At 45.5% G+C, this 25,418-nt stretch overlaps 3 protein-coding genes across 4 annotated transcripts; 2 read left to right on the top strand and 1 right to left on the bottom strand.

Annotated features, from left to right (window-relative positions):
* The first annotated feature begins 262 nt into the window (after positions 1-262).
* On the top strand, positions 263-3,692 carry LOC128408741 (E3 ubiquitin-protein ligase TRIM52-like). The gene is made up of 2 exons (XM_053378765.1): positions 263-632; positions 3,248-3,692. Exon 2 carries the CDS (start codon positions 3,261-3,263, stop codon positions 3,690-3,692), a length of 432 nt encoding a protein of 143 aa, XP_053234740.1. The 5' UTR covers positions 263-632; positions 3,248-3,260.
* Positions 3,693-3,804: 112 nt separating this feature from the next.
* On the bottom strand, positions 3,805-7,712 carry LOC128408740 (E3 ubiquitin-protein ligase TRIM11-like). Its single transcript, XM_053378764.1, has 3 exons — positions 6,948-7,712; positions 5,070-5,245; positions 3,805-3,820 (listed from the first exon to the last, which is right to left on the bottom strand). Exons 1-3 carry the CDS (start codon positions 7,365-7,367, stop codon positions 3,805-3,807), a joined length of 612 nt encoding a protein of 203 aa, XP_053234739.1. The 5' UTR covers positions 7,368-7,712.
* Positions 7,713-8,895: 1,183 nt separating this feature from the next.
* Positions 8,896-24,820, top strand: LOC128408912 (zinc finger protein RFP-like). Of its 2 annotated transcripts, none has more exons than XM_053378966.1 (8): positions 8,896-9,263; positions 11,879-12,314; positions 16,935-17,030; positions 19,575-19,805; positions 22,047-22,069; positions 22,916-23,034; positions 23,610-23,639; positions 24,276-24,820. In XM_053378966.1, exons 2-8 carry the CDS (start codon positions 11,892-11,894, stop codon positions 24,782-24,784), a joined length of 1,431 nt encoding a protein of 476 aa, XP_053234941.1. In that variant the 5' UTR covers positions 8,896-9,263; positions 11,879-11,891; the 3' UTR covers positions 24,785-24,820. The 2 variants fall into 2 exon arrangements, with proteins under 2 accessions (XP_053234941.1, XP_053234943.1); XM_053378968.1 differs by lacking the exon at positions 8,896-9,263 and adding an exon at positions 9,279-9,371.
* Positions 24,821-25,418: the final 598 nt, after the last annotated feature.

The raw sequence follows: 25,418 nt of genomic DNA, 5'->3' as shown, positions 1-25,418 counted from the left end.
AGCCCCCAGGGCTCTACAATTCATTCCGCACCCTTCTCAAGCTCCTGCGCCTTTAAGTGTTTCCAGGCAGGCAGGAAAAGTATTTGCCAGCATTGTATATCCAGGGTGGGGTAAAATGCACCTGAACATCCCCCCCATGCCTCTTACACACATTTATTTATTTAAATTATTTCAGGAGAGCCTTGCAAAGCAGTGGGCATAAAATTGCTGCAAGTAACAGCGATTTAATAACAACAACAACAACAACAACAACAACAACAACAATAATAATCAGAAAACAGCTGTTTGCTTTCTTCTCCCTTAAGGAAACCACCTGGTGGTAGTTGGAAGAGACAACCTCTGGGAGCTGCCTAGTGGCAGCAAACCCAACTCATTTCCTTATTTCCAGTTTTTTAAAGGCCCCGCTCCCTTTTTCTGTTGGTTTGTTATAATCCAGATGGGTGCCTTATTGGAGAGCTGACGCAGCCGGCAGAGATCTTCCATTGGGAGCGCTGTGCGGGGCGGAGTTAGGCCGCTGCTGGGCTCTCTCCTTAGGCCGGGCCGGGCTTTTTTTGCCTTGCAGGTTGGCTGATGATTCCCGGGGGTCGGACGCTGCATTTTAGCAGGCGAGAGCTAGAGGGGAGCAGAGCAAGGTAGGTGGGCGGGTGGAGAGAGAGCTGCAGGCGACATGGGTGGACATGGGACAGCTGAAAAGCCATGGGAGAAAGCCCGGGAGGTCCGAAGCGTGGTCTGCTTAAGAGGTTTTGCTTTTCCAATTTAAACAGTGTGGTGGCAGTGTTGTATAGTGGTTAGAGCGCCGGGGAAAGGTTCGGAAAAGATCAAAGGGATGGAGGAGCGACTCCCCTAACAAGGAAAAGCTGCAACGTTCGGGGCTTTTTAGTGCAGAGAATAGGTGACATGAAAGAATGGGCATTTAAAATTGTTAATGCCATGGAGAAAAGTTTTTCCCCCTCTCGCACAGCTCTAGAACTCGTGGGCGTCCAGAGAAACAGTGTTGGAAAGGTTCAGGTCCAGCTTTGAGCTTCCCACAGGCACCTGGCTGGTCACGGTTTGGAGCCATCACAGTCTTTCAGCCTCACCTACCTCGCAGGACTGTTGGGAGGTTAAAATGGAGGGAGGCAGGAAGGAAGCATGTTTTGTCACCTTGTGCCCCTTGGAGGAAGGTGGGGTCAAAAAGTACTAAAAATTAATAAAACAGTTAACTGTGGTGCGGGGAGAGAGAGGCTTTCCTTAGGGATACACATTGTGTGGTTTTTCTACTCCACTGAAGCAATATCTCTGTCGAAAAACTATAGACTGCATATGCACCATGCATTTAAAGTATACCCCCCCCAAAAAACCCAGAATCATGGGAACTGTAGTTTACCCCTCACAGAGCTATAATTTCTTAAACTACATTTCCCACATTCTTTTGGGGGAAAGAAATAGGCACTGTGTGTGCTTTAAATGCACAGGGTGTACGCTAAAAAATATTGTATTGGGCCACAAATAAACCGAATGAATAATAATGTTATCTGATCGGGCTTTAGGCATTTTTGTAGTTTTTGCTTCGTCTAAATGCTGCTTTGCAAGACAGAGTCAAAGTAATTAAGGCAGGCTCAGCCCTTGGCAATAACTTCATCAGCCCAGTAGTTTCGAACAAATGAGGAAAAGGAACCAACTTTGTCCCACTTTATGAAAGCATCCATAGAATCATAGAGTTGGAAGAGACCACAAGGGCCATCGAGTCCAACCCCCTGCCGAGCAGGAAACACCATCAGAGCACTCCTGACATATGGTTGTCAAGCCTCTGCTTAAAGACCTCCAAAAAGGAGACTCCACCACACTCCTTGGCAGCAAATTCCACTGTCGAACAGCTCTTACTGTCAGGAAGTTCTTCCTAATGTTTAGGTGGAATCTTCTTTCTTGTAGTTTGGATCCATTGCTCCGTGTCCGCTTCTCTGGAGCAGCAGAAAACAACCTTTCTCCCTCCTCTATGTGACATCCTTTTATATATTTGAACATGGCTATCATATCACCCCTTAACCTCCTCTTCTCCAGGCTAAACATGCCCAGCTCCCTTAGCTGTTCCTCATAAGGCATCGTTTCCAGGCCTTTGACCATTTTGGTTGCCCTCCTCTGGACACGTTCCAGTTTGTCAGTGTCCTTCTTGAACTGTGGTGCCCAGAACTGGACACAGTACTCCAGGTGAGGTCTGACCAGAGCAGAATACAGTGGCACTATTACTTCCCTTGATCTAGATGCTATACTCCTATTGATGCAGCCCAGAATTGCATTGGCTCCTGCCAGGAGATTTAGGAGTCATCTAGCCTCTTCTACTCCGCCCCCAAAGCCCAGGAAAATCATTCTTTAGTGCTCAAATGGTAATTCAAGCTTGCTGAGAGGTGGTTCCCTGGGAAAGGAGGGAGACAAGAGGAAAACTGCTCAGTGTGGACGAGGCCTTAGAGGCAGTTCTGACGAATTTATAATCTGCCTTTAACCATGTGCAGATGGCTTTAGTATTAATGACTTTCGGATGGCGGTTTTGCATTGCAAATGAGAATATTCAGATATTGCACCTGGGTTATTGGCAGCAATGTTTTAAGCAACATCAGATTTCTTCCATAACAGTTAAATTTGGATTAAAGGGAGGTGGGCCAACAGTTCTATGCTGATGTTGCATAACAATTTGTTGTATGTTTTTATGCAGATGTTGTATGAACTCTGTAGAAACTCCCCCCTTGCATAAACACCCATTCTTCATCTTTAAACAGCATACAGTATGATAGGGGACATCGGGCTGCAACCCTGTATACACTTAATAGGATCAGGTTTCTTGAATAAATCTTTAATAGCGGGTCCTTCATCAGTATGGCCAACCTGTTGAATGCAGTGAGATTCTGCATTTATTTTACAATTATTTACTGTAATAAAACTTGTAAGCGGCTTACAAAAAGAATAACGTAATGAAATAAGCAGTAAAAATATGTAAAAGCAATTATTTAAAGCATTTTTTTAAAAAATTAAATCAACAGTAAGTAAAAAACCAGATTAAAGCACATGTCAACATTCTGCATGTCAGGATACTGTTTCGGGGAAACTATTCAGAACATATGTTTGTCCCTCTAATAGTTAAAACCACCTTCAAACACTCCATCACTCCCTCCCTCGCAATCTAGTTCCCCGTGAGGCAACCACTTCCTGATTGCAAAAAGGAGACACACCCCTCTCTGTAAGCAAAACTAAACTTTGTTCCTCTGCGTTGCAGCTAGAAGACGCCAATGGCTGCGCCGAACCCAGAGAAAAGCCTCCAGGATGAAGCCACCTGTTCCATCTGCCTGGATTATTACCAGAACCCGATGATGGTCATCGACTGTGGCCACAACTTCTGCCGGGATTGCATTGCCCAGTGCTGTGAAGGCTCCATTGCCAATGTGTTCTCCTGTCCGCAATGCAGAAAACCCTTCCCTTGGCAGAACCTGCGGCCAAACAGGCACCTGTGGAATATCGTTGAGCTGGCCATGCAGTTCAGCAAGCGGCGAGCCAAGGAGTTGGGAGAACAGACACTCTGCAAGAAACACCAGGAGCCGCTGAAGCTCTTCTGCGAATACGATCAAACGTCCATCTGCGTGGTTTGTGACAGGTCCAAGCTGCATAAATATCACAGCGTGATTCCTATAGAGGAGGCCGCTCAGGTTTACCAGGTAACGTGAGTGGCTGAGAGGGGCTTGTGTGTGTGTGTGTGTTTTGGAGGGGGGGGGAGATTTTCAATCATGTTTTTCGTAATTGCTAATAACAATGATGTTTGATTCTCGGGGGGGAGGGTCAGTTAACAGCCGAGCTTGTTGAAATGAGAGCACAGGAAGGGAAGGGAAGCCGTTATTGGGGGTCTAAGGATTGCACACACACGAAAGGCCCTGAAGGAGAGGCAGGGAAGGGAAGACCTCTCCAGGTGAGAGCTGGGAGCGTCCACCACTTTCTGTGTGAGACAAGGGGAAAGAGCTACTTTTCATAGCATCATGCAATTTTGGAGTTGGAAGGGACTCCAAGGGTCATCTAGTCCAACCCTCTGCAACTCAGGGATCTCAGCTGAAGCATCCATGACAGATGGCCACCCAACCTCTGCTTAAAAACCTCCAAGGAAGGAGAGCCCACCATTTCTCATGGGAGTCTGTTCCACTGCCAAACAGGAAGAGGATTCTACTTTCACTTTCAGTTTCTGTTTTGATGTACAGTACAATGGTGCCCCCGCAAGACGAATGCCTTGCAAGACGAAAGGGTTTTTCGGTTTTTGCGTTGCTTCGCAAGACGGTTTTCCCTATGGGCTTGCTTCGCAAGACGAAATGTTCGCTTTTTTCTTAAAGCCGCTTGAAGAGGCGCAGTTGCGATGGACCGTGCTTCGCAAGACGAAAAACATCGCAAGACGAAAAGACTCGCGGAACGAATTAATTTCGTCTTGCGAGGCACCACTGTAGTTTGTTTTACCTTATTGTATTAGGAAACAGCTTTAATAAAATCTTACTTTTTTAAAAAAAGAAACAATGGAACAAACTCCAAATCTTATTTTTAATACATTTTTATTGATTTTTTAACTATCAGCTTCAACAGTCATACAACAGATATTCTCAATTGTAAAACGAGCATGGAGTCGAGCCATTTCCTATAGCTTCCAGCTACTAGCATCAGATGCTCGAATTAGAGGTGGTTTTTCCAATCTGATCCTAAGAGATATTCATAATTCCCCTTGGAAAACTACAATTAACCTCAAACTTCGCTCTCTTTTCAATCTGAATTGCAAAACTGTTCTTAAATTAGAGTGTATCAGTCCGGCGGCCCTACCTTCAATTAAAAAGAAGCTACAGCAACTTGACTTCTCTAACACAACTGCCAATGCAAGAGGGCCGTGTTCAGGCCTAGCCCTAGCTATTCCTCCCCCTGAAGGGATCCCTCTATACTGCTTCACAATTTCTTCGGAGGCTAAGCAAAGGGCCTTTACCTGTGCCCGTCTCAACTGTTTTCCTACAGCAGTTCTGTCGGGTCGTTATTTGTGGGGCATAGGAATTTGTTCACCCCCCACAAATATAGTCCGGCCCCCCACAAGGTCTGAGGGACAGTGAACCGGCCCCCTGCTGAAAAAGTTTGCTGACCCCTGAGTTATGCCAGTTCTTACCAATAGGTCCTGGCACGGCTTCTCACCATTTGATTTAACCGACAGAATCTTGTTTCTTTCTTTTTTCAGTTCCTTTAGATGTCCAAGTAGTATACCCTAAGGACAGATAATGGGTGATATGGTAGATTTAAAAGTTTCTGCAGACTGAGAATGTTTTATTTACAAGCAGCAGACTTGAAAATGTTTATAGGATGGGACAAGGGGAGCCTGCAGCTGACCAGAAGTTGTTGGGCTCTCAACTTCCATCAGCTGCTACAGTGGCACAGCTTGGCACAGGTCCCAGGAAAGTGGCCAAAACAAAACACACCCACTGTTGTAAACAAAAATTGCCCTTTTCCCTTATGGGGTATCCAAGAGCCCGTATAGAGTCCTTACATAGGTTCCCTATTGGTAGGAGAGAATAACAGAGGCCAACCAGAGAATATTGAGAAGCAAAGCAGCTAGTAAGCTTGATCTTTATTGATCTGTTGCAACAGGGTGCTCCCCTCACCCGCAGGAGAGAGGAGGAACCCAGAAAAATGGCACGCAAGGCCTTATTAAGACTTTTGAAATTGCCACCCTGTAGATAAAGACCACCCCCAGAAACATCATACATACATCACAGAAGGGGTGTAACCTAAGACCACCCCTCAGATAGATCATACCTACATCACAGAAAAGGTGGTCTAAAACAGACATTTTTGAATGTTGTTTTTCTCCTGTCTGGCAGGTTACTTCATTGGATTTCCTGGGGAGCCTGGCTAGTATTTTCTAATGATAAATACTTAGTTCCTGGGCCAAGTCACAGGCTCACACCCTATTCAAACACAGACATACCCTTAAGACAGGATTTGTGAAGGAAAAGACAATGGGGAGGCTCTTCCATTTTCCTTTGACCTTGCAGAGAAAACATTTGGTCAGTTTGGGACAGTTTGGGAATCAAAATGGTTCCAGGTCGGTCTTCCTGTGCTGATCTATGTATGTGCTTGGTTGGTACACTTATGAACATTTAACATATATCTAAGACCTCAAAATTCCTATCACACCACCAACTCTCACACCCTCCACACAAAAAGCAGAAACGTGCCACACAATACTGGGGATCCATCCAGGTTCTTTTACAGAATCTGGGTTTTTATAATTTGTTTGCATTATTAAAAAAAAAAAATAGCACTTCATGTGGCAACCTGTGAAAAAATCCAGAAAACAGAAAGGCAACCGTTTCACTATAAATGCTATGCGCAAGGAAGATCCCAAGACAGAGCTGTGGCTGCTTAAGACAGGAATTGCCAAACTTTGTGGGAATTTTGAATTGGAATTTTGGATTTGGAACTTGGAATTTTGAGGGGAAATTACAGTACTGTAAACCCCAGTCACAAAATGGCTGCCACACTTGAAAGAGGCTGGCCTACAAAATGGTGCGGGGAGGCTGCCCATTACTGGGGGCGAAGGATGGGTCTCTGGAAGTACCATAGATCAACCTTTGCTGAGAGCTCTGTGACCCACTATCATGCCTCAAACAGGATTGGCACAGTGTGGTTTGAAGTTAACCCTGATTGTAGATTTAAAACACCAGCTCTGAAAAGGGAAGGTGTTCACCTTCTATATCTGGAGAGGCTACTCACCTGTGACCCTCAAGGTGCTGCTACCCTACAACTCCCATCACCCTTGCCTGGGTTTAATGGGAGCTGGGCTCAAAACACCTGGAGGACCACAAGTTCCCTGTCCCTGTTCTATATCGTGGTTAGATTAGAGATATCACAACTGCACCGGGCATACACATGCAATTGCATTCTTTGCTAAAATGCACCGTCATTACCTTGTAATCTGCAGCAGCTCTTTCTGGGGAAATAACACGGTGGTTTCTGTGAGCCTTGGATCTCTCGCAGAACATGCAAATAAGGGTATTTTCTGTTGTGCAGAACAGACTCAGAGGCTTCTTGTGCTCCCTGCACATTTTCTCCCTTCCTGGACTTTGCTCCAGCTGCAGACGGAGCTGCTTAGCCGCTTCCACCATGTTCGCCAGGCGCCGGTTGGGTTTCAGGCTTTGCCAGGAAGCTGCTCTTCTGCAATCCGGGCAGCAAATGGAAGCTCCTGATCTTTTCCAATACTTTGTGATGCAGGCTCGGCAAAAGTCGTGCTGGCACTCCGTGATCATAACTGGATCCTTGAAGTAATCCAGACAAATGGAACAAGTGACTTCGTCCTGAAGGTGTTTTGCTGGATCTGCGGTAGCCATGATCGCCCAAGAAGCCGCAGCAGCTGTTTTCCGAGAGCTGGAGGAGAATAGGCAAGCTCAGTTTCGCTTTCGTGTTCCTGCAATCGGGCGTTTCGTTTGTTCCCAGGCAGAAAGCCTGGGAGAAGAGGAAGGAGTACTTTTATGTTGAAGCACTGACGCGGGAAATGGTGAATAGCCTCTTGCTACTTTTGACCCTAGTTAGCAGATTACTAATTAACTCAAAAGTATGAAATCGCTTTATTGGGTCACAGCTGCTGGCCAGGTTTCATTCAATACTCCTCTCTTGCAAGATGCAGCCCAAACACTTTCTCTTTTTTAAATATCCAGCCCTCATTGTGGTGGTGGTGAAGGAAAGAAAATGCAAGGGTTGCTTAGCAGCTTCGTTATACATCTTTAAGGCAAACACATTCCCCTTCTCCCAGGCCTTTCAAACTTTGTGTTTGCTACTATTGCTATAAGAAAAACTGCTCTTTCCTTTCTGGGGTATTTCAGGAGCCCATATAGAGGGTTTCCTATTGGCAGGAGAAAAATAACAAGAGTATTTTGAGAAGCAAAGCGGCTAGTAAACCTGATCTTTATTCAAGGAACTGTTGCAACAGGGTCCCTCCCAACAGGGAGAACCCTGAACAATAACTTCTGAAATTGCCCACCCTGTAGCCCAAGACCACCACCCCAAAACATCATATATACATTACAGAAGGAGGCCATCTACAGCAGAAATCCTGTCTCCCAGGATACCTGATAATGGTCACTGATTGCATGACCTGGGCAGCCTGGCCATTCTTTCGTGATGGTAAACACTTTTATTTTTAAAAAGTTTTACTGAGTTTTACAATTTTATACTTGCCATAATCCATATATATATATATATATATATATATATATATATATACACTTAAATTAATAAGTTTTAGAAACAAGCGCATGTGCTAACCTTGAAAAGGGTTTCTAAATGCGCTCTGGAGCCAGCATGTTGAATGGGTGTGCAAGTTTCTGCAGAGCTGTTTCTAAGCATCCGGTTCGTGCGAGTCTTCTCTCTGCAACTGTGTTTTGGGATTGCGGTGCAAATCCGAAATGCAGTGGTGGTTTGGCTTTAACAAAATCAAGAGGATTCCTCCATTTCCTTGAGAAGAAGATTGAGAAGCAGTGTGGTATAGTGGTTAGTGTCGCACTAGGACCTGGGGGAAACCAGACCCGCTGCAATTGTGAAGCTCCCCCTTCTGGACTCTGGCATGGTTTTTTCCTTTTTTTGCTAAATACCCAGAGCCCCCAGGGCTCTACAATTCATTCCGCACCCTTCTCAAGCTCCTGCGCCTTTAAGTGTTTCCAGGCAGGCAGGAAAAGTATTTGCCAGCATTGTATATCCAGGGTGGGGTAAAATGCACCTGAACATCCCCCCCATGCCTCTTACACACATTTATTTATTTAAATTATTTCAGGAGAGCCTTGCAAAGCAGTGGGCATAAAATTGCTGCAAGTAACAGCGATTTAATAACAACAACAACAACAACAACAACAACAACAACAATAATAATCAGAAAACAGCTGTTTGCTTTCTTCTCCCTTAAGGAAACCACCTGGTGGTAGTTGGAAGAGACAACCTCTGGGAGCTGCCTAGTGGCAGCAAACCCAACTCATTTCCTTATTTCCAGTTTTTTAAAGGCCCCGCTCCCTTTTTCTGTTGGTTTGTTATAATCCAGATGGGTGCCTTATTGGAGAGCTGACGCAGCCGGCAGAGATCTTCCATTGGGAGCGCTGTGCGGGGCGGAGTTAGGCCGCTGCTGGGCTCTCTCCTTAGGCCGGGCCGGGCTTTTTTTGCCTTGCAGGTTGGCTGATGATTCCCGGGGGTCGGACGCTGCATTTTAGCAGGCGAGAGCTAGAGGGGAGCAGAGCAAGGTAGGTGGGCGGGTGGAGAGAGAGCTGCAGGCGACATGGGTGGACATGGGACAGCTGAAAAGCCATGGGAGAAAGCCCGGGAGGTCCGAAGCGTGGTCTGCTTAAGAGGTTTTGCTTTTCCAATTTAAACAGTGTGGTGGCAGTGTTGTATAGTGGTTAGAGCGCCGGGGAAAGGTTCGGAAAAGATCAAAGGGATGGAGGAGCGACTCCCCTAACAAGGAAAAGCTGCAACGTTCGGGGCTTTTTAGTGCAGAGAATAGGTGACATGAAAGAATGGGCATTTAAAATTGTTAATGCCATGGAGAAAAGTTTTTCCCCCTCTCGCACAGCTCTAGAACTCGTGGGCGTCCAGAGAAACAGTGTTGGAAAGGTTCAGGTCCAGCTTTGAGCTTCCCACAGGCACCTGGCTGGTCACGGTTTGGAGCCATCACAGTCTTTCAGCCTCACCTACCTCGCAGGACTGTTGGGAGGTTAAAATGGAGGGAGGCAGGAAGGAAGCATGTTTTGTCACCTTGTGCCCCTTGGAGGAAGGTGGGGTCAAAAAGTACTAAAAATTAATAAAACAGTTAACTGTGGTGCGGGGAGAGAGAGGCTTTCCTTAGGGATACACATTGTGTGGTTTTTCTACTCCACTGAAGCAATATCTCTGTCGAAAAACTATAGACTGCATATGCACCATGCATTTAAAGTATACCCCCCCCAAAAAACCCAGAATCATGGGAACTGTAGTTTACCCCTCACAGAGCTATAATTTCTTAAACTACATTTCCCACATTCTTTTGGGGGAAAGAAATAGGCACTGTGTGTGCTTTAAATGCACAGGGTGTACGCTAAAAAATATTGTATTGGGCCACAAATAAACCGAATGAATAATAATGTTATCTGATCGGGCTTTAGGCATTTTTGTAGTTTTTGCTTCGTCTAAATGCTGCTTTGCAAGACAGAGTCAAAGTAATTAAGGCAGGCTCAGCCCTTGGCAATAACTTCATCAGCCCAGTAGTTTCGAACAAATGAGGAAAAGGAACCAACTTTGTCCCACTTTATGAAAGCATCCATAGAATCATAGAGTTGGAAGAGACCACAAGGGCCATCGAGTCCAACCCCCTGCCGAGCAGGAAACACCATCAGAGCACTCCTGACATATGGTTGTCAAGCCTCTGCTTAAAGACCTCCAAAAAGGAGACTCCACCACACTCCTTGGCAGCAAATTCCACTGTCGAACAGCTCTTACTGTCAGGAAGTTCTTCCTAATGTTTAGGTGGAATCTTCTTTCTTGTAGTTTGGATCCATTGCTCCGTGTCCGCTTCTCTGGAGCAGCAGAAAACAACCTTTCTCCCTCCTCTATGTGACATCCTTTTATATATTTGAACATGGCTATCATATCACCCCTTAACCTCCTCTTCTCCAGGCTAAACATGCCCAGCTCCCTTAGCTGTTCCTCATAAGGCATCGTTTCCAGGCCTTTGACCATTTTGGTTGCCCTCCTCTGGACACGTTCCAGTTTGTCAGTGTCCTTCTTGAACTGTGGTGCCCAGAACTGGACACAGTACTCCAGGTGAGGTCTGACCAGAGCAGAATACAGTGGCACTATTACTTCCCTTGATCTAGATGCTATACTCCTATTGATGCAGCCCAGAATTGCATTGGCTCCTGCCAGGAGATTTAGGAGTCATCTAGCCTCTTCTACTCCGCCCCCAAAGCCCAGGAAAATCATTCTTTAGTGCTCAAATGGTAATTCAAGCTTGCTGAGAGGTGGTTCCCTGGGAAAGGAGGGAGACAAGAGGAAAACTGCTCAGTGTGGACGAGGCCTTAGAGGCAGTTCTGACGAATTTATAATCTGCCTTTAACCATGTGCAGATGGCTTTAGTATTAATGACTTTCGGATGGCGGTTTTGCATTGCAAATGAGAATATTCAGATATTGCACCTGGGTTATTGGCAGCAATGTTTTAAGCAACATCAGATTTCTTCCATAACAGTTAAATTTGGATTAAAGGGAGGTGGGCCAACAGTTCTATGCTGATGTTGCATAACAATTTGTTGTATGTTTTTATGCAGATGTTGTATGAACTCTGTAGAAACTCCCCCCTTGCATAAACACCCATTCTTCATCTTTAAACAGCATACAGTATGATAGGGGACATCGGGCTGCAACCCTGTATACACTTAATAGGATCAGGTTTCTTGAATAAATCTTTAATAGCGGGTCCTTCATCAGTATGGCCAACCTGTTGAATGCAGTGAGATTCTGCATTTATTTTACAATTATTTACTGTAATAAAACTTGTAAGCGGCTTACAAAAAGAATAACGTAATGAAATAAGCAGTAAAAATATGTAAAAGCAATTATTTAAAGCATTTTTTTAAAAAATTAAATCAACAGTAAGTAAAAAACCAGATTAAAGCACATGTCAACATTCTGCATGTCAGGATACTGTTTCGGGGAAACTATTCAGAACATATGTTTGTCCCTCTAATAGTTAAAACCACCTTCAAACACTCCATCACTCCCTCCCTCGCAATCTAGTTCCCCGTGAGGCAACCACTTCCTGATTGCAAAAAGGAGACACACCCCTCTCTGTAAGCAAAACTAAACTTTGTTCCTCTGCGTTGCAGCTAGAAGACGCCAATGGCTGCGCCGAACCCAGAGAAAAGCCTCCAGGATGAAGCCACCTGTTCCATCTGCCTGGATTATTACCAGAACCCGATGATGGTCATCGACTGTGGCCACAACTTCTGCCGGGATTGCATTGCCCAGTGCTGTGAAGGCTCCATTGCCAATGTGTTCTCCTGTCCGCAATGCAGAAAACCCTTCCCTTGGCAGAACCTGCGGCCAAACAGGCACCTGTGGAATATCGTTGAGCTGGCCATGCAGTTCAGCAAGCGGCGAGCCAAGGAGTTGGGAGAACAGACACTCTGCAAGAAACACCAGGAGCCGCTGAAGCTCTTCTGCGAATACGATCAAACGTCCATCTGCGTGGTTTGTGACAGGTCCAAGCTGCATAAATATCACAGCGTGATTCCTATAGAGGAGGCCGCTCAGGTTTACCAGGTAACGTGAGTGGCTGAGAGGGGCTTGTGTGTGTGTGTGTGTTTTGGAGGGGGGGGGAGATTTTCAATCATGTTTTTCGTAATTGCTAATAACAATGATGTTTGATTCTCGGGGGGGAGGGTCAGTTAACAGCCGAGCTTGTTGAAATGAGAGCACAGGAAGGGAAGGGAAGCCGTTATTGGGGGTCTAAGGATTGCACACACACGAAAGGCCCTGAAGGAGAGGCAGGGAAGGGAAGACCTCTCCAGGTGAGAGCTGGGAGCGTCCACCACTTTCTGTGTGAGACAAGGGGAAAGAGCTACTTTTCATAGCATCATGCAATTTTGGAGTTGGAAGGGACTCCAAGGGTCATCTAGTCCAACCCTCTGCAACTCAGGGATCTCAGCTGAAGCATCCATGACAGATGGCCACCCAACCTCTGCTTAAAAACCTCCAAGGAAGGAGAGCCCACCATTTCTCATGGGAGTCTGTTCCACTGCCAAACAGGAAGAGGATTCTACTTTCACTTTCAGTTTCTGTTTTGATGTACAGTACAATGGTGCCCCCGCAAGACGAATGCCTTGCAAGACGAAAGGGTTTTTCGGTTTTTGCGTTGCTTCGCAAGACGGTTTTCCCTATGGGCTTGCTTCGCAAGACGAAATGTTCGCTTTTTTCTTAAAGCCGCTTGAAGAGGCGCAGTTGCGATGGACCGTGCTTCGCAAGACGAAAAACATCGCAAGACGAAAAGACTCGCGGAACGAATTAATTTCGTCTTGCGAGGCACCACTGTAGTTTGTTTTACCTTATTGTATTAGGAAACAGCTTTAATAAAATCTTACTTTTTTAAAAAAAGAAACAATGGAACAAACTCCAAATCTTATTTTTAATACATTTTTATTGATTTTTTAACTATCAGCTTCAACAGTCATACAACAGATATTCTCAATTGTAAAACGAGCATGGAGTCGAGCCATTTCCTATAGCTTCCAGCTACTAGCATCAGATGCTCGAATTAGAGGTGGTTTTTCCAATCTGATCCTAAGAGATATTCATAATTCCCCTTGGAAAACTACAATTAACCTCAAACTTCGCTCTCTTTTCAATCTGAATTGCAAAACTGTTCTTAAATTAGAGTGTATCAGTCCGGCGGCCCTACCTTCAATTAAAAAGAAGCTACAGCAACTTGACTTCTCTAACACAACTGCCAATGCAAGAGGGCCGTGTTCAGGCCTAGCCCTAGCTATTCCTCCCCCTGAAGGGATCCCTCTATACTGCTTCACAATTTCTTCGGAGGCTAAGCAAAGGGCCTTTACCTGTGCCCGTCTCAACTGTTTTCCTACAGCAGTTCTGTCGGGTCGTTATTCCAGAGTCCCCATCGCAAACAGAACATGCACCTGTAATGACACGGCTCTGGAGACTATGGAACATGTAATGCTCTACTGTCCCAACTGGACAGATGAAAGATCTCGGTTTTTAACTCCTTTCATGAACAAGCTTCATCTCCCAATCCAGCCCTGGATAGTGTCCCTTTTTTTGCAGGATTCTGATTGTTGGATTACCGAGATGACAGCTAACTTCCTGCTCAGTGTGATGAAGAGGAAAGCGGCACTAACTTCATTTTTAACACCACAGCTGCAGTCGATACGCTGCACAATCGAACGAAGTTCCAAGTAGCTTTATTGTACAAGGTCAATGGAGCTAGGACAAATCTGAGGAGTTGAAGGACCCCTTTAACGATCCTCCTCCACCCTCAGCAGTTTTTTTGTCTTTTTGTTTTTGTATTATCGGTCACTCGATGTTTTAAATCTCTTGTCGCTTCTGTTATCTCTTTTTTCCCCCCCCTGTAAGTATTTGCCCAGGACGATATCTACCTTTACCTCCCCACCCCCATTTTATGTTGTTATTTCTATGTATATCATGCTATGGCCACACGGCTAATGCAATAAAATCTATTGATTGATTGATATTCTCATCTTATACAATATTTTAGACTTTTGTCAACACCTCTGATGATTTTCCGTTCTTTATCACTTATTCTGTATTTCTTAATTTCTATATTGCATTTAATTGTCCTTAACTAATAATTCTCTTCGTAGTCTTTCTTGTAATATTTCAAATAATCCACCTTAAAAAACTTCTTGCAGACCTACTAGCGTAATCTGTTCATCAAAATTATTTTTCAAATAGTTCATATATTTACTCCCGTCCTCTAAGAATCTCTGATCCCGCAGGTTTCGAATCCTTCCTGTTAATTTATCTAATTCTGCGTAGTCCATCAACTTCATCCTCCATTCTTCTTTCGTCGGGAACAAACTCCAAATCAGTGGGGGTTCTTGGGGGTGGGGACATTTTAGAAGAACTGGAAAGCAACCAGGATTAATGTATTGGTACATATGAAACAACTTATTGCCAGGTTAGTTTGTCTAGCACTATATTACCTGCCCAGTCTGACACTAGCGCTCCAGGGTCTCTGCAGGGTTCTTTCCCCTTAACCTGCTGTCTGGATCCTCTGTCTGCAGAGAACAGAGGCCTTCTTACCTTTCTCCATCAATCCTGCGTCTCTTGTTTCCTCACTGTCTTATTTTAAGCTATAAGATCTTTGGGAAATTTGGGGTCATCTGCCTCCTGTCTCTTTGGAAGGTGCGACGTACTTCAATAAGGTAGCACTCCTGCAAACGGCTAATGTTAAACAGTCGAACTCGGGTCCCCAACCGTTGTTGGACTACAACTCCCATCATCCCTGACCACTGGTCCTGCTAGCTGGGGATGATGGAAATTGTAGTCTAGCAACAGCTGGGGACCCAAGGTTGTGTTAAATTAGGCATGGCCAAACTTGGCCCTCCAGCTGTTTTGGGATTACAATTCCCATCATCCCTGACCACTGGTCCTGTTAGCTAGGGATGATGGGAGTTGTAGTCCCAAAACAGCTGGAGGGCCGAGTTTGGCCATGCCTGTATTAAATCAAGGGGATCAAGCTTTGCAACTCCCTGAACAAGCCCCTCCCAAATCGTCACTTTCTTGGTGCAGCTTCTTAATTTTTGCCTAATTTCACAGAGAGGCTGTCATTAAAGACCTATAGGCCTGGGATTGTGGAGACAGGACCCTGTGACTTTCCAGGTGTGCTTGAACTGCAACTCCCATCATCTGCAGCTGGCACATCCAGTGGCCAGGGATGAAGGTGGTTTTCAAGCAGAGGTTGGATGGCCATCTGTCATGGGTGCCTTAGCTGAGATTCCTGCATTGCAAGGGGTTGGACTGGACGACCCATCCAATTCTATGATTCTAAGGGAGCTACAGTTGGTTAGAGCACAGTGCTGATTACACCAAGGTCTCAGGTTTGATCCCCATATACAGGCATAGGCAAACTCCGGCCCTCCAGATGTTTGGGACTACAATTCCCATCATCGCTGTTAGCTAGGGATGATGGGAATGGTAGTCCCAAACATCTGGAGGACCGGAGTTTGCCTCTGCCTGCCCATATGGGACAGCTGCGTATTTCTGCATTGCAGGAGATGTGACTAGATGATCCTCAGGGTCTCTTCCAACTCTACAATTCTATTCTGGCAGTCCACAGATTTTCCCATTCCTGATACAGTCATACCGCAGGTTACAGGCGCTTCAGGTTGCGTTTTTTCGAGTTATGGACGCACCAAAACCCGGAAGTACCGGAACGGGTTACTTCCGGGTTTTGGCGGCCGCGCATGCGCAGAAGAGCTAAATCGTTCTTTGCGCAGAAGCGCCAAATCACAACCCGCGCATGCGCAGATGCGGCGCTGCGGGTTGCGAACGTGCCTCCCGCACGGATCACGTTCGCAACCCAAGCCTCCACTGTATAGGCTAGACTCAAATAGGCCAAACTTTCTTTCAACATACAAAAAAATTGTCCAGTAGCACCTTAGAAACTGACTAAGTTTGTTTCAACAAACTCCCATAATTCCTTGATGCTTATCCCAGGGTGTCTCTCCCAAAATATTGCCACCAAAGCAACAAGCACAATCAATGCATTAGGAAAAGAAAGGGTTCATTTCTGTTCTCTTCTCAGACAGTATTGTTGTTTTATTTTGTCCTTCCCTTGGACAGATTTTTCTTTTCTTTACCAGTATTTATAGGTCACCCTTTATTTGGGTTCTCTTGGGAGCAATATACATAGCAACAGATGTCTTCTAAAAACCTGCTACAATTGTGTTATTTAGGATGCCTCAAGGGTGGCAAAATGAGGGCTATAAATGCAAAGAGATAAATGAAGGATTGATGTAGTTATCTGTCATGCAAAGTGGAGGCACTGCTTATCTCTTGGCTACTGCAAGCTTTTTCAGTTTCTGATTAATGGGAATTCAGATGAAGAAAGAAACTTTAAAACCTGTCTGGTGCTTGAGCACCACAAATCCAGAAAAATGAACAGCATCTGTGTATCTCAGCGAGGCTGAAAGAAAATAGGTCTTATTTGAAGATTGTGTCTGAAATATGCCGGAGGAGCAGTTTTAGATTAGTTCTACAGCACAGATGCAAATTTGCAGTCTGATGGTATTTAGATGTTGTTACAGCGCTGAGCTTAAATAATTCTCTCTTGCATGTGTAGCTGCTTATTTGAGAAGGACATGGTGAATGGCTCAAAAAATGTGTTATTCACATCTGTCTTAGGAGAAAATACATCACTGCTTGCAAACTCTGAAAGAAGAGAGAGACAAGATTTTATCGTTTAAATTAGATGCAGAGAAGCCAAGCCAGGATCTGCTGGTAAGTGGAAGCACAATCGGAAGTTAGTGGGGAGTTAACAACACCATTACATCTTCACTTGGTTTTTAATTTGTATATGGTGTTTCTACATTTCTGTGTTGGGAATTTCAGCTCTACATGTATTATCCATTCAGAGTGCCAGTTTTTAGAAGCTCAGGACTATCGGTTTATAATAATAATAATATTTTATTTATATCCCGCCCTCCCCAGCCGAAGCCGGGCTCAGAGCAGGGCACCTGTAGCTGTTTGGATCTACTTCAGTAAAGTGTACACCTGGAATTGATGCAGGTTCAGTTCAGGTTTTGTATAACAGCAATTAATTTGTATACAGGAGTGAATCTTTTGAGTATCTATTTTCATTAATGTTTTAATGTTTCACGTTTTAAATTACCATATAGCATATATTCAACACAAAAAACAGTGACAATTAGTTGTTGACAAAGGACAGCTGGACATATAAAAGGCCCCATTACCTTCAGTGGCTTGGGGCCTCATCAAATCTAAATCCGGCCCTGGGTGCAGGCAAGCGAGCTGCTGATGGTAGAAAGCTGACTTGCTCAAATTTCAGAGCATATTTATATAGTGCCTGAGAACCTTATCTGGAAATATGTCACTGTCCCATAAATTAGTCTCAGAGCCTATACTATGTTATGGTTTCTAAACATCCCCACAACTTTTATCTATGTTAAAGCTTGTTCATGCTTACTAAATAACATTCCCTATACTTTCGTAATATGCATACTTGGAGACGTGTACATTTCCTCTGGATAATGCTCAATTGATACTTGATAATTCTCAATTTGCTTTGGTGAACCAATCCTAACATTAATACATCAGCTTACGATTCTTCTTATCGTGACATCCATATATCCAGCTCATCATGTTCAGACATTCCATAATCCAAAACTTACTGACCGCTGAAAGATGAGCAAAACTTTCAGTACCGTATTTTTCGCCCTATAGGACGCACCGTCCCATAAGGCGCACCTAGTTTTTTGGGGGGGAAATAAAGGGGGGGAAATTATTTTTCCCCCAGGCGCGGGGCTGGGGCAGGGGAGGCCCGCCCGAGCTTCCCCCGACCCCAGCCCCCAAACAGGCAGCTCTCTGCAAGCCGTGGGAGCCCAGCGCTGGCTCCCGCTGCTTGCTGAGAGGTCCGCGAAGCCTGGACGCACTGAGCTGAGCGCGCGCAGGCTTCAGCATGCAGGCAACTCTCCGCAAAGCCTGAACGCGCTGAGCTCAGCGCGCGCAGGCTTCGCCATGCAGGCAACTCTCCGCAAGCAGCGGGAGCGCTCCCGCTGCTTGCGGAGAGGTCCGCGAAGCCTGCATTCGCCCCATAGGACGCACACACATTTCCCCTTCATTTTTGGAGGGGAAAAAGTGCGTCCTATAGGGCGAAAAATACGGTACCTTTGTCACCTCACATGACTGAGCACCTTCCAAATTTCAACTAAATGGTGGTTTCCCAAACTTGGGTCTCCAGCTGTTTTTGGACTACAACTCCCATCATCCCTAGGCAGCAGGACCAGTGAGCAGGGATGATGGGAACTGTAGTCCAGAAACGGCTGGAGACCCAAGTTTGGGAAGACCCTGGGCTAAACTTTAACCTCAGACATTAGAGTTATATGTTTCAACGTGGTTCTGTGTTTTATAAAAACAAACCTTTCCACCTGGTGCATTAAGTTGATACCTATTGTCCCCCAAAGTGTTATGACCTTACTTCGTGCAGCTGTGAACTAGCCCTTGGCAGCTGGATTCTGAAAGTAGCGACTTTACAAGAGCATCTAATTATAATCTGTTGCTGAGTTTCAATTTCAGCTGGTGTTTCACAACACCAGACCAAGGTCAGCTTCTCTTTCTGCAGAAGAAGACACAGCAGCACATGCAACACCATTTTGCATTATATGTAATGGAAGCAGCCTGGGGAATAGCTGGATTTTGACACTACAAAGCAGGTGCAGGGACCTTTTAGCCCGGTAGATGTTGCTGAGCTACACTTTCCCTCAACCAGCAGCCAGGGATGTTGGGAGTTGTAGTTCAGCAACTTATGGCGGGCCAAAGCACACCCATGCCTCTCGCAGAAACATTCGCTGTGGGTTAAACCACAGAGCCTGGGACTTGCCAATCAAAAGGTCGGCGGTTCGAATCCCTGCGACGGGGTGAGCTCCCGTTGCTCGGTCCCAGCTGCTGCCAACCTAGCAGTTCGAAAGCACACCAGTGCAAGTAGATAAATAGGTACCGCTCTGGCGGGAAGGTAAACAGCATTTCCGTGCGCTGCTCTGGTTCGCCAGAAGCGGCTTAGTCGTGCTGGCCACATGACCAGGAAGCTGTACACCGGCTCCCTCGGCTAATAATGCGAGATGAGCGCCGCAACCCCAGAGTCGGCTACGACTGGACCTAATGGTCAGGGGTCCCTTTACCTTTACCTTTGGAACACACAAAATGGTGTTTCATGTGTCGAGGTGCTTTCCTATGGGTGGGTAAGAAATATTACAAATAAATAAACCAGTGTCCCCCCCCCCCACTGTTTGCACCTGTCCCAATCAGGCAGAAACTGAAGCCGAGAGGCAGAAGCTTGTGTTGGAATGTCAGCAGCTCCGCCAGTTGCTAGAGAAAGAAGAGCAGCTCCTGTTAACCCGGCTGCAGAAGCTGGAGATAGAGATTGAGAAGAAGAAGGAAGAGCATGCAGCTAAATTTTCCGAGGAGATTTCCCATATCAGCACCCTAATTGGCGAGCTGGAGCAGAAGGGTCAGGAGCCGCCAGGTGGGCTGATGCAGGTAACGCAAATAATAAACTACTGTAATTCGCTCTATGCGGGGCTGCCCTTGAAGCTGTCCCAGAAACTCCAGAGGGTGCAGAATGCTGCAGCGAGGCTCCTCACGGGGTCTCTGCCATGGGAGCATATTCACCCAGTGCTTTTCAAACTGCACTGGCTCCCGGTGGAGTACAGGGTCAGATTTAAGGTGCTGCTTTTGACCTTTAAAGCCCTTCACGGCCTAGGACCCTCGTACCTACGGGACCGCCTCTCCTGGTATGCCCCACGGAGAGTCTCAAGGTCCATAAATAACAACACCCTAGTGGTCCCAGGCCCTAAGGAAGTTAGATTGGCCTCAACCAGAGCCAGGGCCTTTTCAACTCTGGCTCCGGCCTGGTGGAACGCTCTGCCTCATGAGACCAGGGCCCTGCGGGATCTGATTTCTTTCCGCAGGGCCTGTAAGACAGAGTTGTTCCGCCTGGCCTTTGGCTTGGAGTCAATTTGATTCCCTCCCCCTCTTTCTTTTTTCCTCCTGTGATGAGGCTGCATTTTAATGTTTTAATGTTGTATTTTAATCTTGTTTTTAAGTTGTATTCATTCAACTTGTTTTTATTATTGGTTGTTAGCTGCCCTGAGCCCGGCCTTGGATGGGGAGAGCAGGGTATAAATAACTATTACTATTATTATTATTGAATGTCATTATATAAGGGCCGTAGCACAGTGATAGCACATGCAGAAGAAAGTCTTGGGTTCAGCCCCCGGCATCTCCAGGTAGGACTGTGCTGAGGGGAAGCTTTGCCTGAAATCTCAGAGAGCTGCTGCCAATCAGAGTAGACAGTACTGAGCTGGATGGATCAATGGCCTGATATGGCACAGGACAGCTATCCTTTGTTTGGAAGAAGAATTTGGATTTGATATCCCGCTTTATCACTACCCGAAGGAGTCTCAAAGCAGCTAACATTCTCCTTTCCCTTCCTCCCCCACAACAAACACTCTGTGAGGTGAGTGGGGCTGAGAGACTTCAGAGAAGTGTGACTGGCCCAAGGTCACCCAGCAGCTGCATGTGGAGGAGCGGAGACGCAAACCTGGTTCACCAGATTACGAGACTACCGCTCTTAACCACTACACCACACTGGCTCTCTTGTTCCTAGTTATTTCCCATTTGGTTGCATTCTCCTCTTCATTTGGCCTTCTCGCTCCTCTCGCTGCATTCCTCCAGTGGTGCATCTTTGCAGGATTAACACCTTTCCTGATCTCTGGAAGCCCAGTATTTTGAACCTGGGGAAAAAGACGACCTGACTTTCTGCTGGTGTTGGGTGTCCAAAGCAGGGCCTTCTTCCCCCTCAGCAGAGCAAGATCTTAGCCTGTACTGTGTTGTTTGTTGGCATCCATCTGTCTCGAGAGTGCGTCTCTGGGGGTGAAGTCAAACCGGGCAGTGTGTATGAAGGTCCTGGGCTGCCCAGACGACAAGATTCCCCCAGTCTCGGCCTTACTGATGTGGTTGAAAGGAAAGGAAAGCAGAGCAATACGTTTGGCACCTGCTTGGCTGCAGGAGTTGCCAGAAGGAGGCATGCAAGGTGCCTTAGGGACTCCACTCCGATTTGTGTAGGGTTTACTCCAGGGGTCGGCAACCTAAGGCCCATGGGCCACAAGCGGCCCACGGGGGTTGTTTAACTGGCCCATGAGACACCCCCGAACCGAGCTGCCCGCTCGGCGAGTCCCCGCGGGCTGCACTAAACTGGCACGGTACGGGGACTCACTTCCGCGGCGCCGGAAATTGCATCTGCGCAGAAATTGCGGGCTCACATGTGAGCGCAATCTGGCCAAGGGAGGGATCTCCGCTGGAGTGAACCGGCCCAGGCGAGGTAAACCTTGCTGACCCCTGGTTTACTCTTTAGGTTTCTCTTCTCCCAAATATATCCCGCGAGGCAGTAGGTATTGTGCTATAGATCCACAAAGAGACTGAATGAATTGGTTTGTTAATGCCGCCAAACTGAAACGAATGCTTTGAGGATTGAAAGCAAAATTAGCTGGGAAAATAGTAGGTATTTGATGCAGCAACCTTTCGGCGGCTGGGCATGTCTAGGCCTGGTCAGTGCCTGGATTAGGGGCCACCAGGGAAACCTACGAATGCCGTTTTGAGTTTTAGGATGTAAGGAAGGCAGGATATAAGATGAACCCCTGTAGAAATTAATTCCAAATATGACAGGTGTTGGACTGGATGACCTAACCTCTCTTTCTTGTCTCCTCTTTTCCTCGCTAGGATATTGGAAGTATCTTCAACAGGTAGGAGGCCGTTCTTCCTGTTGCCATTTCTCCACCCTTCGCAAAAGGCAATTCTAGTAATGTTTTGCATGCATGCCAGGGTCAAAAGCTGTATGTCTGAGTGGGAGAGCATGATTGTGCTCATGGTCCCGGTGGCAGCCTTCTCCAAATCATCTGCTTAGGAGGGAATGCTGCCTTTTTTATATATACAACATTTTTTATTTATTTTTCCCAGTTTGTACATCTCAAAATAAACATTTTACATCATGCCATGAAACAATGGACTTAACCTCCTTCGCTTTTCATGGTTCATTTTACTTACCTACCGTTCCTGCATATTTTACTGTAACCAATCTAATCGTTTCTCCATTTTGCATCCTTCAAATATTTACCGTGCTGTTGAATTTATCTAGATACTACCAGTGTTTTCAATTGTACAGTTAATTTCTAAATATTCGGGGGGGGGATTCCACTCCTCTTTGAATAAAGATTCTTCTTGCTCTCTTATTCTATAAGTTAAACCTGCTGCTTCCACAAATTCTTAATTTGCCAACCTTCCTAACTAGGGATCTCACTCACTTTCCATCTTTGGGCTTGGACTACATAGGCCTTTGGTCTGATCCACCGGGATGCTTCTTGCATCCTTCCCCTTCTACCTAGAGTAGAATTTTCACTAGCATGTGCCCCTAGCACACCCCTAACCCCAACCCCTAAGTTGCAAATCCATTGGCCAAGGTTGTAGTTCACCTTCCGTCAGCTTGGCCAGCTGTTTACACTATGTAGATGCATTCTGCGCCTGATGTTCTGAGAAGCTGCAAGTGAATAAAGATTTCTTTTCATGCGGTTTCCTGTTTGTCAAACCTCTAGGTGCAAGAGGGGCAAATTTCAGTTTCCTACTCCACCTGATTCTTCGGAGCTCAGTACAATGCTTCAGGAATTCTCCAAAGAGAGTGCTTCACTGCAGGGCAAACTCAGGAAATTCAGAGGTACTAAATGGGTTTCTGAAGCTGATTGTTGAGGTGGAAATTTTACTGTTGTTCTTATTTAGCTCTTTTTCCAGGCGATCAGTGAACACTTGTCCCAATCACATTTCACCTTTGTACAATACCCACCATTAAAATACGGGCGCTGGATTCAGAATAACATAGTCATTCTTTAGTGGTTGAAATTGTTGGGATTAGATTGTGATGACTAACTTGTCCCTTTGATTTCAAGGATCTTAATGCATGATGGCCTGGATCCATAGGGCTACAATATTGTGAGCTTGATAGTTTACTTGCTATCTGCTAATAATAATAATAATAATAATAATAATAATAATAATAATAATACTATCATTGCTGTAAATGTGTGCTTCAAGGCTTGATGCCTACAAAGGAGAGAGAAATTAGAAGTGCAGTTGGGTAGCTGTAGATTTCCAAAGTGATAATACTCCTAAGGCTTTAGAATGGTGCATGTGAATTAATGGTGTATTAATATACGAAGTTCATTTGTTGCTAAATATAACACATTAACGAATCACAGAAGTTTGCGTATGCTTATCCTCCTTTTCTTCCTCTAGAGACTTTGGATGAACAAAAGTGGATAAATGGTAAGTCCCCACAGATTCTGGATATCTCACGGTAAAGATGGATTCATGCCTTTTTGTATTTAAAAAAAGAAAAGAGGCAACCTGTGGTTTTCTATATATTGTTGGACCACAACTCTCCTCGTTCCCAGCCATGCTGGCTGAGACTGATGCGAGTCTCAGATCAGGAGGAATGCTCAATAAATAGGCCGCCTTCAGAAACAACCATCTGCAGCAGATGAACAGTTACTTGTTTTATACAGTGGCATTTGGGAAAGGTTCACGGAGCTTGGCTCCATGCCTGACAGTTGCATTTGATCTCTTGCATCTGAAGGAGCGTCTCCACCCCCATCGTTCTACCCAGACACTGAGGTCCAGCACCGAGGGCCGCCAAGTTACAGGGAACCAGGCAGAGGGCCTTCTCGGTAGTGGTGCCTGCCCTGTGGAATGCCCTCCCATCAGATGTCAAAGAGAACAACAACTACCAGACTTTTAGAAGACATCTGAAGGCAGCCCTGTTTAGGGAAGCTTTTAATGTTTGATGTATTACAGTATTTAAATATTTTTTGGGAAGCCACCCAGAGTGGCTGGGGAAGCCCAGCCAGATGAGTGTGGTATAAATAATAAATAATAAATTATTATTATTATTATTTATTACAGAGAACGTGACACTGGACCCCATGACGGCTCACCCTCGATTTGTTGTGTTTGATGGTCAGAAAGCTGTCGCATGGGGATCTGTCCGCCAGGAGCTTCCCTACAGCACCGGACGATTTGACCCCACCCGCTGCGTGCTTGGCTGTCAAGGATTCACCTCAGGGAAGCATCATTGGACAGTGGATGTGAGCAAAGGAACTTTCTGGGCTGTGGGTGTAGCCAAAGAATCTGTGAAGAGGAAAGGACATCTGAATATTGTCCCTGAGGAGGGAATCATGGCTGTGGGTTTTAACAACGGTCAGTACAAAACCTTAACGTCGCCCCCGACCATTCTGAACCCAAGTAAACACCCCCAAAAGATTCAAATCCGTTTGGACTATGAAGGAGGAACTGTGGGGTTTTTTGATGCGGAAGAAAACAAGCGCCTTGTTCTCTTTAGTGTCAAATTTGTGTCAAAAATATTTCCTTTCTTCCGAGTTGGGGACATGAACACTGTGCTCCGCCTGTGTTAAATTATATCTGTTCTTCTGTTGGACTTGGGTCTTTGGCCCTTCTAGTGTCAACATAACTCTCTCTGGCTGTAACACACAATACTAAGCTTCAACACGGTTAATACAACAGCTGCTTTTGACTTGCCTTAATTCCCTTATCAGGTTACTATATATTCTGAATGGATACTGGAGCCTAGGCTTACAGAATGTAGGAGACCCAAATGCATATACCATTTAAAACTACTTCGTAGATATAGCTTCTAGTATGTTTTAGCAATATCTTTGTCTCTCTCGGCTATATTTCCTCTCATTTGGATACAGATTCCAAAGTACAACATTTGTACCCCTCATATCAGATGCGAGTGGTACATCTTTTATACTGCAGCCTCTCAGAAATACACAGAAATGTGATCAGACAAGAATGGAGATCCAGCTTGTGGACATATTGCTGTGAAAAATGGGAATTGAAAGTGTGTATGTGTGTAGGTACAAAATTGATATGAGGTGTGTGTACAGGTATTTTGCATTTGGATATTTGTACCCAAATGAAAGCAGTATTGCAAGATAAAGCAAGTAGTTAAGGGTTGAGTGCAGTCAATTTATCCAAGCTAAGCTGAAACCAAGAAAGACGATGAAAATTGATAAGAAAAGTGGT

This window comes from Podarcis raffonei, chromosome 2 (assembly GCF_027172205.1).
Source record: "Podarcis raffonei isolate rPodRaf1 chromosome 2, rPodRaf1.pri, whole genome shotgun sequence".
Taxonomy (NCBI): Eukaryota; Metazoa; Chordata; class Lepidosauria; order Squamata; family Lacertidae; genus Podarcis; species Podarcis raffonei.
The sequence above is the reverse complement of the archived record's forward strand: the minus strand, read 5'-3'. Positions and strand labels throughout refer to the sequence as shown.